Here is a 13082-nt window from a genome sequence, read left to right as displayed (position 1 = left end):
AAGTACATACGTATATACATATATTATATGTATATATGCAGTTGAAGATTGTGTAAGCTCAACGAATACACGTTTCACAGTTTTCCCTATTTACCCCGGATGTTCAAACGAGATATGAAAATTTCATGAGAATTTTATGCTCTTTTCCTTCCTCGGTGTATCTCAGATTTTTCTGTGGAATAAAAAAAATACGTAAAAAGATATTATACATAAAAAGAAGAGAAGGTTAAAGATATTTTTTTTCTCGACCCAAATAAGTTGTAATTCAGTTGTACACAGATTTTATCGTTTTGTTTTTTTTTTTACTGTTTTTATTTTGTTCCAATCGGTCGGTTATCTCTCTCTAATCTCGCGTTAGAATTTTTACTTTCATCTAACTTATTTTTCTTTTTTTTTTCTTTTTTTGGCGATAATATTACTTTTCTTCCTTTTGTCTGGACGCGAACATCTTAAAGGTTTCATTTTTATCCTGGCATCTATCCAAAACGTGTATCACGTAAGTCCGTGAATTTTTGCCGCTTCTCGTCGTTCGTACCTTTCTCGTTTTTCATTAAGGAAAAAAGAAAGAAGAAAAAAATTCTGATATCAATCGTAACATGAAAAATGTCGTCTACGAACTCGGTTAGATTTAAACTCTTTCTTTCTTTCTTACTTTGTTTTTTCGTATACTAAAGTTTGTATCGAACTTCTAAACAACAAATTCTATTCGCAACGGTATCCGGTTTTGTTTCGTCTATCAATGATCGATAAGGATCACAACACGATCTGTGTAGAAATATAAAACTCGTTATATTCAAATATTCTTATCGTTGGTCGAACAATAAAGAAATCAAATCCTTTTTTCGGGGACTAACCATTGGAAATAAATTTGAAATTCGTGCTGAATCAAGAGTGACCAACTTTAAATATTTATATCTACGTTCGAATCGTATAAATAGCATTTGTAGGTTTGCCCATCGATCCAAGGAGACGCGTGCTTCACGCACACACGCGCAAGACGTGATTTACAAATCTCAAGAATTCGTATTTGCTGCGGTCTTGTTTCGGAAATATATATTATAATACATTTAACAAATAGAATTTAAATAATAGTACAAAGGAAAAAGAAAAAATGTGTAAACATATTTTTATTTCAACTTTTATAAGAAAAATGCATTTTTATATTATAATTCTAAAAAAATACGTTTCACAAGAGAAGATCTTCAATAAGAAATTAATAAGTATACATTTATATGCAATTCTAAAGAAAATCCTTTTATGCATCCCATAGTTGAAAGAAAAAATTAAAAAAATAATAACCCCGTTAACGTTAACTCAAGAACTACCTATATTTTATTAGTCATACCGAAAACAAAAAATCCTATAATTTGTAATAAGAAAAAAAAGGAAGAAACACATTTTCCAACCATTCTAACAAATATTATATTTTACATTGATATCTTTAACGACGAGAAAAAAAGAAACAAAATGCAAAACGTTCTCAACGTTAATGTGACCAAAAATTGTCTTTTGTTTTTCCTTTTTTGAAATTCATTAATTCCAAGTGTCCTCTTAATTAGACTTTCGAGAAGAGAAGAAAGGAGAAGCAAAGATTGTTGAGAAAGGTAGAAAGGCAGGCGTTGTTGAGAGGAAGCCGAGCTCACAGTCATCGTTGTCGTCGTAGTCGCCATTACTCTTATCCTAATGCTAATTGTTATCGCGGTATGTCGTTGCACAAGCGTAATTACCGCGTCGTTAGAGCAGTTACGTTTTCAGGGGTCGTGGACACGCGCATGCGATATTTTATAAGTTGCCTCCGGGGGTTCTAGGGGACGAACTCTTTCCATGAGTTTCAACGTGTGCTTCGTTTCAATATCTTTCTCATACACACACACACACACACATACACACACACATACTTCACCGCATACTAATTACTTATACGAATGCTCATTATCTTCTTAGTGATCTGTACAAAGAAGAAAATAATAGATACGAATTATTAACGTTTATCATTACAATTAGATATCGTATATTGAAATAACTTTTGAGTTTAAGCTTTTCTTATAATATAACAATAATTATATTTAATGTATAAAAATATATACACAAAATTATTCGATCTTTAAACGACGTATTTGGTAGATATTGACATTTCGTCATATAAATCTTGATATTATTCAATTTCGGTTTTTCGCAGTAATAACATATTCTAATTATAGTTTCTGCATTTATTGCTTTTTTTATTGATATGATTGTATACGTGTTAAGTAATTCCACTGGGTGTTCGATTTTAATGGTAATATTAATTATTACATATTGGCAAAGTAGGATGTGTAAAAAAAAACAATTATCTCTCCATTTATCGTTTTAAATATCTTTCCAATAAAAAACACTTATCACGAGAAACATTATTTTTAGCGATGAGTTAAAAACATATACACACATACATATATATATACGTGTATACATAAGTTTATAGATGCATGTATTTATATTTGTATTACGATTGAGAGTTTTCTAGTCGACGAAGCAAATCGATCACATTCGCGATAGACGATTGTTCAAAAGCAAATATCCGAGACTAATCGAATCGTAGTAACAACGAGCAATAATATAACGACATATATTATCAATGACTATTCAAACATATTATAAGAGATCCAATACTTCAAGGATGCAAGTGTTACTTCTTCTTCTGACGGAATACACAGGCCTCTGGCATAAGATTCGAAAAAGTATATAACAACGTATATTTCAACACGGTTACCGGTTGTGCTTACCGTTTTACATGCTGTAATTACGCTCAAGGAATAAGAAGAAAGATAAAGAGATAATAAAAAAAAAGTCATAAAAGTAGAACACTCGTCGTCTATACAGATATACGTGTATTAGATATACATAGGTATATATATATATATATTTCTGTCTTGTTTCTATTTACAATCGACAAGAAAATTTTCCGTAATCAGCACCTGCGCGTTACTGCCTACCACTGCAAATAATGTAATACATATATTATGATATTGAAACACGCGTGTTGGCCTAGTATCTATTCGAACGTGTTACGTTTCAAGTTCGAAATGATTAAATAAAACGAAATCAAAATTGAGATATAATTTGATTACAATATGATAACAATGTAACGATTCTTAACGTTATCGAAAATAATCAACTAATAGAAAATCCCGTTTACCAATATTCAAATGAAATCGTTTTATTCAGTTATTAACAATTAATGCGTGTTAACTTTAATCGATTGAATATGAATTTTATCTTTTTGCTTGTGTTTGTTGGATCACCAGGGTGCGCGTTTCCGGGACACCTCGCAACAAATACATAAACAATGGCAAGCTGATCCAGCTCGTGCATTTCCAACAGTAGGAAGTGTTGCTACCAACGTTGGTAGTGCTGGTGGTTCCCCATCTCCAGCATCGGGTGACATTTCAACACCAAATTCAACACCGAGTCCTAGCCCTAGTCCGACCAATGGTCAACTAGTAATGGTAAGTTTTTTCTTTTTTTTTTTTTCTTTTTAACCTAAATTCTGTCATCTCTTTTAGCTTGATCAAACGATTTTTTAATGATGAATAATATTTTTGCATAAATTTTTCTTTTTTTTAAATCGACGCGAACTTTTTAGGAAACCCTATATTATTTTTATTACGAAGAATAATATTTTTTTTGAAAGTTTTATCTAATTAGCGAACAAATTGTCTCTCGGTAATTAATGTGTCCCGTTATCGTTATCCAATTTACATATATGTATGTATGTATGCATGTATGTATGTATGTATGTATAAATGTAGATGTAGATACGAGAAATTATTATACAAGATGATATTTTTCTATATTTGTTTTATCGTATCAACCAATTCGAAAGACCAGTTGTTCTCATTTTCTATTTAATTTTCTTTTCTGTTTTTTTTTCTCTCTCTCTTTCTCTTTCATAACTCGATTTGAATTGAAAGAATCGTTCTTATTTACATCATATGTAAATTTGTCTCGCGAAATGAACGAACTATATTCGTAAAAATTTTTTTGATATTTCGTTCTCCGCAACATTTTTTAACGAGTTAAGAATAATAATAATAATAATAATAATAATAATAATAATAATAATAAAAAATGAATAGATAGAAGGAAGAAGAAGGACGAAATATTCAAATATCGCGTTATTTTACCCAAGTGTGAGAGGTTTCTCTTGTGTAAACGGTAAAACATCTTCTTCTTAACTATTTTTATCTTTTCTCTAACTCTCTTTCTTTCTCTATCAAGTAGAATGATATTCACGAAGGCGAAGTAACGTGAAACGACGACTAAAATGGCTAGCCCAGAGAAGTATTATGAATTGAGGCAGATGGCGCAGATATTATCTCAATCCTCCTTCTCGTTGTTGGATGAAAAGAAAAGAACGTTTTCTTCGTTTCTTCTTTTATATTCTTTCTCTTTCCCTATTCTTTTTCTTAACGGTCAGAAAGGTCAGAAAAGTAGCGTATGATAAATCACGGCTGTGAGTCTGTCTCTCCAAAGGGATTGGCTAGATTTTATTTTTATTTTATATTTTTTTCGTCATTTTTGTTCTTCACATTTAAAAACAGTAAGCGAGTTTTATCTTTATAACCATTATCCTCGTGTATCATCCGTTCATCCATAATACACGCCTACAAAATATATCTCCGCATTATACGATGGAAAATAGAAAATTTGTGGTATCTATAGGTTCACCGGTTTAGGGGGTGGTAAATATCAGGAAAACGAGAGAAAATGTTAGAGAAAGAAAGAGAGAGGGAAAGAGATGGAGAAAATAGAAAAGGAAAATCTATGTGAGTTTCCAATAGGAAACCAAACGGATTTTGAAATTCTCTCAGGGGAGGGGGAGGGGGACAATGGAAGGGGGATGGAAAAATACCGATGAAGCCTGCGCTGCTGAATTTTGCGTCCATGTAGGTCAGGGGTGATAGACACACATACACACACATACACGAGGGTGCACTCTCGTGCATCTTCACCAACGTAACTCACATCAGCGTTAGAAACGAGAGGAACACAGGCAAGGGACTAAACCTATTGTTTCCCTAAAGGCAAAGACTATCGGTATGCAAGTGGTACATCCAATTGAATCGTTCCTAGGGTGGCAACCATCTCGTCATCGACGATGAGAACAACGATGACTACGACGACGAGACGAGACGAGACGAGACGAGAGTAGAGCCTCCGGGCTTCAACACGAACCTGATGTTGTTACTACTCCTACTGTTTGTTACTGCTATTTTGCTTCTGTTGTTGCAATAGCTAGCTACTGTTGCTGCTGTTGCTATTGTTATTGCTGCTGCTGCTGCTGCTGATGCAACTGCTGTTTCCTTTTGTACTATCAATAGTGACGACGAAGACTACTTGCAAGCATCGATTCTAGGTCAACTGTCTCTAATGAGAAGCTATCGAGCTTATAGAAACCAGTATACTAAACCTTCCCCCTCCCCCCATTTTCCCATTCTCCCTCCTCCTACTCCCCCTCCTCTTCCTATTTCCTTCTTCTATGTTCCTATACAAGCGTTCTGACAAATCGAATTTACCTTTGTTTCTTACCTTACTCCTAGTCCAATGAACGATCCAACGTTCGGTGGAGTATGTTTGATGTAAATAATTGTAATTAAATATCACTAATGTTAAATTTCCTCTCTCTCTCTCCCTTTCTTTCTCTTCCGGATTTTTTTTTCTTTTTTCTTACTTATACGCGAACGTCTTGGTGTTTTCATTGAAATTATTTTGAAAGGAAAATGAAAGAAACGAGCTAAAAGTTTTATACATTGCATAGAACAACAACTATGAACTTTGTACATTTCAAAATGGAAAACTTTCGAATAATGAATTATAATCGTTCGTTTCTTTCTTTTTTGTTTGTATTAAGAATAGTTGTGTATATATTTTAATAATATTTTTCAAAATTCTATCCAATCAAGTTTAACGAGATTGGATGACTCAAGTGATATACGGTAGAATATTTCTGTCTAAGTCAACAGGATTATTCTATGACATCATCGATTTGTATAATTTCGCTGATGTGAGAGACAACGCACGATGATTCCAACCGAGTTTCTTTTTTTTCTCTTTTTTGTTCCTTTTACACAACATCGACCTAATTAAGCAATTATGACTACTACTACGTTGGATAACCTCGTGACTCGGATTAAGTTGACCTTGGACGAAACACGCGAGCTCGTTAAAATATCGACTGAAAGATAAACTAGAGATTAATTCAAGTTTTGCGCAATCGTAACATTTATATATATATATATATATATATATGTATTTTAATTTATTTTTTAAAGTAATAAGAATATTTAATATAGGTTACTGTTTTCATGGTGAAATAAAAAAAGAATAAGAAGATAAAGAATGAGGAAGGAAAGATGATGCCTTGTTAATCCGAGTCCACGTAGATAGAAGACCCAGTGAACAGGTCATCGTCTCTATTCTAATTACGTTACACACACTAACGTAAATCTTGTAACGAACTATATACATACATGCATGCATACATGTATTTGCCAAGAAGTTAAGAAGAAACTTAAGTTACCTCTATTCTCCCGATTGCGTAGGTCTTCTCAGGAATACTCAGCAGCCTCGGTTTACCAGGTCATGATTAATCTTCAGACGTTTTTTTTTTGCTAGTTATAAGTATACCTAACTACACACACTTGTATATAGTTTCTTCGTTCATTTCGCTATAAGTTAATTAACTCACCGGGTGGTTCGTCTTTCTACGATAAGACAACAAAATATTTTATAGATTATTATCATCTAACCTTTTCCTATCCTAATAATTAACGTTTTAATCGATAGATCGTTATCCTTGTTAAATCGTTACTCTTCAAATGATCGATTACAAATATTTAATTGTTTCAGGAATATATATATATATATATATTTGTAAAATATTAAAATTTACATAATGAAATATTAACATATACCAAATACGTGGGACAAAGATCGAATATTTGGGTTTATTCTTATACATTAATATTTATGGACATACACCAAACGATCACGTGAATCTTGACATTCTTCAATTTCGTTCTTTCACGGTAACATATATATATGGTTATCAGATTTTAACAGTGGTGCGTAGGGAATCCAATTGCAGAGATGTTTGGGGGAGAGAACAACAAGCAGGTCTTTGAAAATTCCACAGCTGGCATATTTTTCTTCTTCTTCTTATTTTTCTTCCCCTTCTTCTCGGTAGTCGTTCTTGTCGGTCCCATTTGTACTCGAGAAATTTGTACGCGTGTCCTGTGTCTACTAGTTTATCGTTCGCCGAAAAATACGAGACTGGGCGTTGGGATATAGGGTTGACGTTGTTAAAACGTCGTCAGGGGCTGGAACGTGTTCTTTAATGTTGCAGCTGGCTAGCTTGCTAGACGACGATTTTTCTGTCTATCCTGTAAAACGAGATTTTTCTCTTTTTTCTTTTTATTTTTTTTTATTTTTTTTATTTTTTTTATTTTTTTTATTTTATTTTTTTTCCACGTAACCATGTATATAAACGAGTCACCCTAGTTTTTCACACTTTGAACTCTTGGCAATATTTCCTATCAAATATTACGTTCCCATTTCCGATATCTCTGGCTCTAATCTCGATTCGATACTTTTTCATTTTAAATAACAATACCGTATCGCGATACCACGATATCACGATTTAGGGAATAACGGAAATAAGGATTAATAAAAATGGAAATAAATGTTGTTTTTGTGTAGATCAAATTTGTTTTTTTTTTTATTTTGCGTCATTTTGATTCGACAGAAAGCATTAAAATATATATTCGTTCTTTATATAAATAAAGAATAATTAAAGATTGAAATTAAATTGGATTTAGATTCATTGAATATTATTCGATGAATTTTAAATTTTTTCGTCCTCTTATTTTAATTCGTGCAATATTGTTTTTAAACGTTTTTGTTAAATCAACGCGCGAATATCTCATATCTATTTAACCAATAAAGTTGTTCGCTTTTCAACGAACCATTATCATTATTCCCTATCGCAAGTTAAGATTGATACGATCTAATCTTTCATCACAGTTCCAATATTCATCATAGGTTCTTTATCGTTCAGTGTTATTCAAACAATACCGCATTAAAAATCGTTTCGTCTACGTATAAATCGAAAACATGAACACACATATATACACGCATATATATATATATTTATACCTTTCACAAAATTGATATGTAAATCGATGAACTTTCTAAGCTTTCACAAAACCACGATTTGAGAAAGTTTCTAATCAAATCAAAATGATCTATCTTTCTCTAGCTTTACTTAAACATACTCAACTGGAAGAGTTAAAAAAAAAAAAAAAAAACAAAACAAAAAAGTATTCGTATTTTCAAAACGATTAGCGTGTTTTGCTTTTTCGAGTTGACTGTTAGACGAAAACAGGAGGATGAACTCGACCGTGTCACGCGTTTACATCGTTGTTAACATCTGTTAGTTTTGTATATGTGTGTGTATATGCACGTGTGTAATATACATTTTAACGTACACGTACGCGTGAGCGTACACGTGAGCTTTCAATACAGTTAAAGTGAAGTTTATTTATGGCACGGAAGATAGGGTTGAACCCGGTAAGTAAGAAGAGACGAAAATTTCCTTCCTGTGTTCGATCTTTGACGCTAACGTAAAAAGGGGGCGGAGAGTAAGGGACAGGGAGGGAGGGAGGGAGGGTTATTGAAGAAAGAAGGATGTTGAAGAGTAATATAAAGGGACGAGGAAAAAAATAAAAGTAAACCAACGGGCCAAGAGCAATGTAATCTGTTACTATGTAGATGTTTATCGTTACATCGGACATAGTAATTTCTTCGTTAAATTTAATCATGCAAGACATGCAAGATATCTAAAGGATTTTATAAAATATCAAATAAGACTGTGAAAAATCTTTCGTTAAATAATATTTTTCTTTAAGAGAGAGAGAGAGAGAGAGCATCTACGTTTAACTGTAATTTCCAAAAAAATATGTTTACATGAAAATATTATTAAAAGAATTATCGGCGAATTCTACTAATGGTTAAAAATGTTTATACGAAAATACGTTTAGAACGCAAATAAGATATAGCTGTTTGATAATGTAAATCTCATCATTTTTCGTAAACGTATTTTCTCGTTGGGTGCTCGTTTATCAGAATTTGGATTTTCTCGAGCCAACGTAAAATGTTAGATGAGGAGGATAACAGTGCAACTACGTGGTGGTTCATTTTTCCATAACGAACGATTTGTCATCTTCCCCTCTCTCTCTCTCTCTCTCTTTCTAACTCTCTCTTTTTTTACTGCATCGAAAAGAGCAACAACAGTAAAAGGACGAACTGAACTCCTCTTTCCCTCCGTTACTCCCTTCCAAAACTGCGACTAAGTGCATCGAAATTTATGAACCACCCTAAACCTACCTCCTTCGATTTTCACCTCCGGGCGAAACCTCAAATGTCCTACCCGCAGGATTAATGCATCCTTTCTCAAGCAGGATTTTCTCTTGGAAGGATGTGAAAAATGTAACGATCCTCGTCCACTTCCTTGCGCATATCCTTTTTATTTTTCTTTTTGATTTCGTCTTTCCTACATTTTATTTTTATTATTTTATTCTTTCCTTGTTTATTTTTTGTTTTGTATGTATCTACTTTAATTTCGTTTCGACGTAATCCGCGTGTAATAAAATATATAATAATTCTCGTATATACTTCTTTAGAATCTTCGTCTGTATCTGTGTGTGTGTGTTTCTTTTCCTTTTCTTTTCTATTACTTTTTTCGTCGCAAGGATTCGCAAATTAGTTCAAGCGAAAATTAGAACATCTCTTTTCCTTGACTCTTCGATAATGTTAGAAGAATACTGGCGCGGATATTATTAAATGAAAACTGATATCATCATCCGATATATAAGATGAAAAATTGTACGACCGGTTAAAACGAATTTACCGGATAGTAATGAAAAATTCTTCATAGATTTTAACTGGAAGATATAGATAAGAGAAGAAGATATTCTACGATCGAGAGATCGATATAACACCGAAGTGAAATTCCATCCAATAATCCTTTTACACGTCTGCCGTTTTTCCAACCAGATGGAACTTTAACGTTCTACTTTTCTTTCCTTACTGAATTAATCTCTTGGCAGTGCAAACTCGACAAAACGAGAGAGAGAGAGAGAGATAAAGAAAGAAAAATCGAAGTTTTTAGAAGAGAGAGAAAGACAAAGAGACATCTTTCTGTATAATATATATATACATATTTTTTTTACACGCGTTTGATATTTTTGCCAGTCGATTTGAGAATTTATTTTCGGCGAGCTTATCGAAACGAGATTTTTAGACGAAGAGAAAACAGGTTTTTTGGCTAAATTAATGATAGAAAGGGAAGGAGATAGAATGAATGGATCGACGATCTCATCAGAGTAGGATCCAGAATCAAGGACAACGATGAAAGAAGAAAAAAAAAAGGAGACGAATAAGAAGAAGAAGAAGATCGTAAAAGAGAATACTCAAAGGATCGAGACAAATGATCCATCACGGAGGGAACCGGTTCACTTGATAAAAGTGTTGTAACGTCTAGTAGAATCGAATCTGTATCGATAATCGTTCGAAGTGTCTCCTCGAATAATAATCCAAAGCTTATTAATAAAATGTATATACATATGTGTGTGTGTGTGTGTGTTAGTATAAGTCGATTAGAAAGTAATCCATTGGAAGAAAACACGTGTAAAGAAATTGCTTAAACGTTTAACGAAAAATATCGTAGTTAAAATACGAATTTAAAAAAGAAAAAAAAGAACAGAAAAATTCAATCTTATTCTCCCATTAGTTGGATATCTTGAAATTTTAGAAATAAATATTTTTTAAGATAGTTAAATTAAATTTGATTCGTTATTTGAATATCACGTAGAAGAATATAGGGGAATAAAATCTATAATTTTAATATTCGTAAAATAAATAAACGATCAATTTTGTCGTTGAAATCGACTATGGAGAAAGAAAAAAAAAGATTTTTCTATTAATAAAAAAAAAAAGAATAATGTAAATATCTGAAAGGATTAACAAATTGGGCGTGTATAAAGAGTCGATTAATTTTCTAACTGTCCAAACAATCGTTCAAAATTGATTTATTAACGAATCAACGCGCCCGGATTATATCCTTCGATATCGTCCTACGATTCTGTTTCCAAGGATTATTATTAAGAAGAAGAGAAAAAAAATCAGGAAAGAATGAATAAGGATGGAATCTCCAAGGAGTCAGAGAGTTAATAGTAGGAGTAGCAGTAGGAGTAGGTGTAAGATGTGTGAGGGGGGGATAGAAAAGAACAGAAGGATAAGATGAAGAAAGAGAAAGAGGGAGAGAAAGAGATAGAAAGAGAAGGATGTGGGGGTAGTACGCATGCGCATTCGTTTCTCAGCTTTCGGAGCTGTCGGTTCGCGTTTCTGAAACGTCTGACTGTGTTCGAACATACCAACAGTTTCTTTACCCTGGCCAAATCCAAACTCACCTAATTGCACGATCTCAAATTCGAAATCAAATCAACTGGAATCGCGTGTGGATACGTGTCAAAATGTGTCTCGTGTAAAAGAAGGATATTTTTTCTTAATTTTCTCTCTCTCTCTCTCTCCCTCTCTTTTTCTTTAATTTTTTAAAAGAAGAAGAAGAAGAAGAAGGATGTTTCAATTAGGTGAATCGAAGGAACGCGAATTTCTCGTTTGTTTCTTTTTTTGAAGAAATTTTATCGAGATCGTTCTAACGTTTACCCGGACCATGATTAATTCCAAGGATAAGCGAACAAAATTAATCGATTTTTATTTAATCGTGAATAACATAGATTGTATGGAGAATTTATTTTGAAAAAAAAAGAATAAGAATTACAAGTAAGAGAGAGAGGGAGAGAAAGATATTATAAAAAGATGTTATCCACGGTTGTTCGTTGTCACGGTGATGCTGCGGTACATCGAAATCATCGTCTCGTCTCTTTGGTAAGTTTTTCCATTGAATTTTCTTGTTTCCTTTTTTTTTCTTTTTCTTTAAAATTTCCCGCGAAAATCTTTGTAACGCGTCTGCGCAATTTTAAATCTTATCTCTGTATTTCCTTTAATATTAAATAACGCACAAGACGAGGATAGAAATAAAATTGACAGAGATAGAAATAGGAAATTTGTTAAGACCAAGTAAACTAATGTAAGTAAGATGATAATAATGATGATGATGACGATGATGTAAACCGGAAATAGAGTACGCAACTAAGACATTCCAGAAAACGGTGTAATACTCTTTTTCCAACGTAGATTAAAATTATGTCGGCACGTCAGTGTTGTCGTCTCAATAACGACGAAGATGACAAAACATGAGAGAGACGACCAACCAACAACGACGATGAACAACCAAACGTTACCGCAATGAAATTATTTATGGTTTAGATGATGATAACGATGCTAATTATGGGGACGATGAAGATTATCGAGAATCTTCGTCATCAACCACATATATACACATCGAGTATGTCATCCCAAGGATGATGAATTTTTCTATTTAATAATTCGTCATTTCCTCTGTTCTTTTTTTTTTTATATTTGTCTATTACCATATACGGTTAGTTCGAGCTATCGATATATTATAATCGTCTCGTTCGTTCCTACTCCTTTTTTTACTCGTAGGAGTTGAAAGATCGTAAACAAAGTTCACTTGTAACTTATAGCTATTTCTGGATTCTGATTTTCTCTCTCTCTCTCTCTCTGTCTCTCACACACACACATTCTCGCTCTCACTTTCTAGAATACTCTTTTTCGCGATAACACTTTATATTCGCATTTTATCGAGTCATCCACGACTTCTCGTAATATTATTAACAATGTACTTGAAATAGTAGTATATTTTCAAAAATATGCTACGATTTTTGTATTACGTTATATAAAAATTAGCTATTTTTAAAATAATAAAAATATACGTCTAATTAATTAATTAAATATAAAAGCTATGAGAAATAGGATAGTTATTATTTCATGTAATAGATATAAATAGAATATAAAATAACTTTATTAATTAAATTAGGATAGTTATTAGTTAGGATAGTTAT

At 32.7% G+C, this 13082-nt stretch overlaps 1 protein-coding gene across 14 annotated transcripts in view; it reads left to right on the top strand.

Moving 5' to 3' along the window:
• LOC122526455 (tensin-1) overlaps positions 1 to 13082 on the top strand; it is a 166226-nt gene that overhangs the window by 97590 nt on the left and 55554 nt on the right. For 13 of the 14 annotated variants that reach the window (XM_043649858.1, XM_043649859.1, XM_043649857.1 and 10 more), the window contains one exon: positions 3285 to 3485. In XM_043649858.1, coding sequence (XP_043505793.1) covers positions 3285 to 3485 — 201 coding nt within the window. Of the gene's footprint in view, positions 1 to 3284; positions 3486 to 11436; positions 11986 to 13082 lie in introns of those variants that run through there. The other variant, XM_043649871.1, reaches the window with a different exon arrangement.

This window comes from Polistes fuscatus, unplaced genomic scaffold (genome assembly GCF_010416935.1).
Source record: "Polistes fuscatus isolate 324 unplaced genomic scaffold, CU_Pfus_HIC Scaffold11, whole genome shotgun sequence".
In the NCBI taxonomy this organism is placed as follows: domain Eukaryota; kingdom Metazoa; phylum Arthropoda; class Insecta; order Hymenoptera; family Vespidae; genus Polistes; species Polistes fuscatus.
This window is presented reverse-complemented; position numbering and strand designations above follow the sequence as displayed.